This window comes from Rutidosis leptorrhynchoides, chromosome 6 (assembly GCF_046630445.1).
Source record: "Rutidosis leptorrhynchoides isolate AG116_Rl617_1_P2 chromosome 6, CSIRO_AGI_Rlap_v1, whole genome shotgun sequence".
Classification (NCBI taxonomy): Eukaryota; Viridiplantae; Streptophyta; class Magnoliopsida; order Asterales; family Asteraceae; genus Rutidosis; species Rutidosis leptorrhynchoides.
The window spans coordinates 287,536,172-287,540,824 of NC_092338.1; the positions used below are offsets into that span (position 1 = coordinate 287,536,172).

Here is a 4,653-nt window from a genome sequence, read left to right on the forward strand (position 1 = left end):
ACGAGGACAGCTGACTTAATAAACTTAAAACATCAAAATATATTAAAAGTGTTGTAAATATATTTTGAACATACTTTGATATATATGTAAATATTGTTATAGGTTCGTGAATCAACCAGTGGCCAAGTCTTACTTCCCGACAAAGTAAAAACCTGTGAAAGTGAGTTATAGTCCCACTTTTAAAATCTAATATTTTTGGGATGAGAATACATGCAGGTTTTATAAATGATTTACAAAATAGACACAAGTACGTGAAACTACATTCTATGGTTGAATTATCGAAATCGAATATGCCCCTTTTTATTAAGTCTGGTAATCTAAGAATTAGGGAACAGACACCCTAATTGACGCGAATCCTAAAGATAGATCTATTGGGCCTAACAAACCCCATCCAAAGTACCGGATGCTTTAGTACTTCGAAATTTATATCATATCTGAAGGGTGTCCCGGAATGATGGGGATATTCTTATATATGCATCTTGTTATTGTCGGTTACCAGGTGTTCATCATATGAATGATTTTTATCTCTATGTATGGGATGTGTATTGAAATATGAAATCTTGTGGTCTATTGTTACGATTTGATATATATAGGTTAAACCTATAACTCACCAACATTTTTGTTGACGTTTAAAGCATGTTTATTCTCAGGTGAATACTAAGAGCTTCCGCTGTTGCATATTAAAATAAGGACAAGATTTGGAGTCCATGTTTGTATGATATTGTGTAAAAACTGCATTCAAGAAACTGATTTCGATGTAACATATTTGTATTGTAAACCATTATGTAATGGTCGTGTGTAAACAGGATATTTTAGATTATCATTATTTGATAATCTACGTAAAGCTTTTTCAACCTTTATTTATGAAATAAAGGTTATGGTTTGTTTTAAAAATGAATGCAGTCTTTGAAAAACGTCTCATATAGAGGTCAAAACCTCGCAACGAAATCAATTAATATGGAACGTTTTTAATCAATAAGAACGGGACATTTCACACATGACCTAGAAACTTGTCTTCCTCTTCCCCAAAATTGCATTTGAGCGGGTTAAGCTTCATGTTGATTCTGCATAAAGACGCAAACGTTTCTAGGATGTCCGCGAGCATTTCTTCTTCGGTGTTACTTTTAATTACCAAATCATCGATATATGCTTCTAGAATTCTGCCGATTTGGTGCTTGAAAGCTGCGTCGATCACGCGCTGATAGGTAACGCCTGCGTTCTTTAATCCGAAAGGCATCTTCGTATAATAATAAATACCCTACAGCGTATGAAAAGGTGTTTTGTCCTCATCTCCTACAGCCATAAGGATTTGGTGATAACCCTTATATGCATCTAGAAAACATTTGTATCGAAAACCTGATAAGGATTCTACCTTCCAGTCTATCTCCGGGAGAGGGTAGTTGTCTTTAGGACACGCCTTGTTAATGTCCTTAAAATTAACGCACATCCGCCAGCTACCATCAGCCTTTTTCACCAACACGGGGTTAGCAACCCATGTCTGGTACCGCACTTCCCGCAAAATGTTTGCTCTAACTAGGTTATCAACTTCTGCACATAACCAATCACTGCGATCAAGGGCCATGTGCCACTTCTTTTGTCTAACGGGTATGAGTGACGGATTAACGTTCAACCTATGTTCCGCAATATCCCGGGGGACCCCCGTCATGTCTGATTCCTTCCATGCGAACACGTTTGTGTTAGCGGACAATATACCGTGCAACTTAGCCTTAGTTTCGGCTGACAAGTCTGCGCCAATTTTAATTCGCTTGTCCGAGTACAAGCGATTAGCTATGACTGCGCTGCTTTTAAGCTGTTCTCCCACGCTGGGAGTGCTTATAGGCACAACTAAACCACATAACTCGGTTACTTGATGTGAGACAATCGTGGCAATTCCACCCATGGTAGGAAACTTAATCAAGCCATGCACTACCGAGGGTATAATGTTAAAACGTCGTATGAAATTTCTCCCCAGAAGTGCATTGTAACGTGAAGTTGAACGGACCACATAAAAGTCAATTAACTCGCTTCTAACCAACTGTGGATCCTTGTCATCATAAAGCTTTATTTCAAGCTCTATACGGCCTAGCGGCCACGAGCCTTCCCCAGAGAATCCTGATAGCATAATATCGGGTTGGCGTAACTGTGCTTTGACTTCTGCAGGAAGAAAACGATAGCAATACTCATACATAATGTCGACACCACTGCCGGTATTAACATGCATGCGTTTAATCTGTATTCTGTGATAGGGAATACGGCACTTGATGATGACATGATCGTTAGCTGTGTCGATCGACATTACGGGAGGGAATGAAATTGGAATGAGATCCTAATCCTGGTAGTCGTATTTTCTTCGCTAACCAACTTTGTCTGCGTCAAATTGATGGTTACATCCGCGCTTTTAGCTTTATCTGTTTCTTGCCATGCGAACTTTTTGGCTTTTGAACTCTCTTCCATAGCCTTTCCCTTATCTTTCTTTGGCGGCTTGAGGTGATCTAATTTTCCTGCGCGTAGCGCTTCCAGCACTCGCTCCATTAAATTTTTACACCTATCGGTGTCATGGCCATGATCGTCATGGAACTCGCAGAATTTTTTTTATCCCGCTTGCCAAATTATGTAAGCGGAGTTGGAACCGCAAAGGTTGCGCATACTGGTTCGGTTGCCAAAATTTCTTTTGGTGTTTTAGATAAGCTTTTGAGCAGCGCATAATTCTGATTATTAATACCGTGCAGATTATTGTTTCGAAAACCACCGCTTGCTCGCCCCTTATCACTTCTTATAGGACAACCACTAGGGTATCTTTCGCGAGAGCTGTTACCGCGATTTTGATCACGCGAACGATCATCATCGTCTTTTCTTTCGTTGCGTGAGCTAGCATTTTGGAATATCATTATCTTCGCCACTCTGCATATAATCATGGCATTCATTAAGCGCTTCAGCATAAGTTGTTGGCACTTTATGGCGCAGACGCCTTACCAACGTTGGATGATGCTCTGTACTTATACCATGTATCATCCCGGAAATCTGCTGTTCTGGCTTCAGGTCCGGTATGCGCAAGTACTCATTAGTATATCTCGTGAGAAATTCTCCCAAAGATTCCTTGGGTTTCTACACAATATCGTGACATTCAATGTGAGTGCGTTTGCGCGGCCTTTGATTTTGATACTGCAGCAAGAACTTCGTACGCAAATCCATGAACCCGGATATGCTACCTGCTGGAAGTTTATTGAACCATTCACACGCAATGCCCTGCAATGTCATGGGAAATATCTGACATGCAACTGGATCAACCCACCCTTAGGTGCGCATCGCGCCTTCGAAATGCTGCAGGAAATCATCTGGGTCAGACAAGCCATTGTATGTACCTAACTTGTGAGGTATCTTTGGTGCTGATGGAAACGGATACGCGGTTATATGCGAAAGAATCTTGTCAAAAGTGGTTGGCAGCTCAAAAGGCGGTTTAACAGGATCCCCTTTGAGTCCTACAAAGAAACGCTTCATCATATCCAGAACAAAATCAGGTTGCGAAAATAAGTGGACCATGTCAGGAGGTGCCGCCTGCATAAATTGGCTTGCGAAATTCGCCTGCCCCTGAATATTTTGCCAAGGTTGCCCCGGTGTCTGCGGATATAACCAAGGCTGCTGCGTTGGAAAAGAAGGCAGGCATGCCGGCGCAGAGTATACGGGTAACTGAAAAGGTGCCGAAACCTGTGGCGCAGATGCCTGCGAGACCTGAGGATATGCCGTTATAAGTCCAACCGTATGTGCAGTGCTTTACTGTTCTGCGGTTATCGGCGTCCAATGAGAAATGGCGTCTGGAATGACACCGAACCCCTAACTATTAAGTAATGTCTGCATCCGCAGGGGTTAGAAACTGTGAAATTAGGCGCGGCGGCTGCCAAGGCTGCAGTGGTGTAAAAGAAGAATTTTGCTGACAACCCTGCGTTTGCAGAGGGATTGAAACCGTGGTGCTGTAAATAGGCACCTGGCCGCAGCATACTACATGTGGGCCTATAGTTTCGCCGCAAGTGCCTGCAAAGATAACTCTTGGATCCACTGCAGAAAAATCTAGCCGCGTGGTTGTGACCGGTGAGTTTGCCCTTGGCGGTGTAATTCCATCTGGGAATATCGGTTTATACCTTTGGAAAGGTTCACCGGACACGGGTGGAGGGTAAGGCGTGTATCCTGCCCCCGTAGTCATAGCTTGCGTTGGCTGATTACCAGGCGGCGTGTTCTGGTTGTCCGTTTGAGTACGTTCCGATGATTCCCCGGAAGTCATGATTTTGTTAAAGAAACAAAAAATTCAAGAATTTTGTGAGTAATGAGCTTTATAATTCAAAACTTTAAAAGAAAAAACAATTAAATACGTCTTGAATTAGTTCAGCTCTCAATGAAAGCACCACTTGATCGTGCATATATTTTCTAAGAAGACAATATGCATATTCGATACGTTTTAAAGGGGTTTAAGGATCTTAGAACTTAGCTCTCCGGTCCGGCTACCGTGAATAACCCTGGCCGACATGATGATGTCGGTGGGGTGGCTAGGTGATTAAGTCCACCTTCGATTACGGTCGTCGATCGAAGGCCCAAATAAGGCTGTAGGAAACCGTCGAGAGTGACTAACCTGTTAACCTTTGATGAACGATGATAATGATT

The 4,653-nt window shown here is 42.3% G+C and overlaps 1 protein-coding gene across 1 annotated transcript; it reads right to left on the minus strand.

The window, feature by feature from the left end:
- Window positions 1-1,258: 1,258 nt before the first annotated feature.
- LOC139854540 (uncharacterized) lies at window positions 1,259-2,532 on the minus strand. Its single transcript, XM_071843840.1, has 3 exons — window positions 2,359-2,532; window positions 2,003-2,230; window positions 1,259-1,909 (listed from the first exon to the last, which is right to left on the minus strand). The coding sequence occupies exons 1-3, from the start codon at window positions 2,530-2,532 to the stop codon at window positions 1,259-1,261; spliced, it is 1,053 nt and encodes a 350-aa protein (XP_071699941.1).
- Window positions 2,533-4,653: the final 2,121 nt, after the last annotated feature.

Excerpts from the sequence above, each read along its gene's own strand:
- LOC139854540 (XM_071843840.1), bottom strand. The coding sequence starts at position 2,532 with ATGGAGCGAGTGCTGGAAGCGCTACGCGCAGGAAAATTAGATCACCTC. Across the intron at positions 2,231-2,358 it reads ATTTGACGCAGACAAAGTTG|ATTAAACGCATGCATGTTAA; the intron begins GTTAGCGAAGAA and ends CACAGAATACAG. Across the intron at positions 1,910-2,002 it reads AGTTAATTGACTTTTATGTG|TTTCCTACCATGGGTGGAAT; the intron begins GTCCGTTCAACT and ends GGCTTGATTAAG.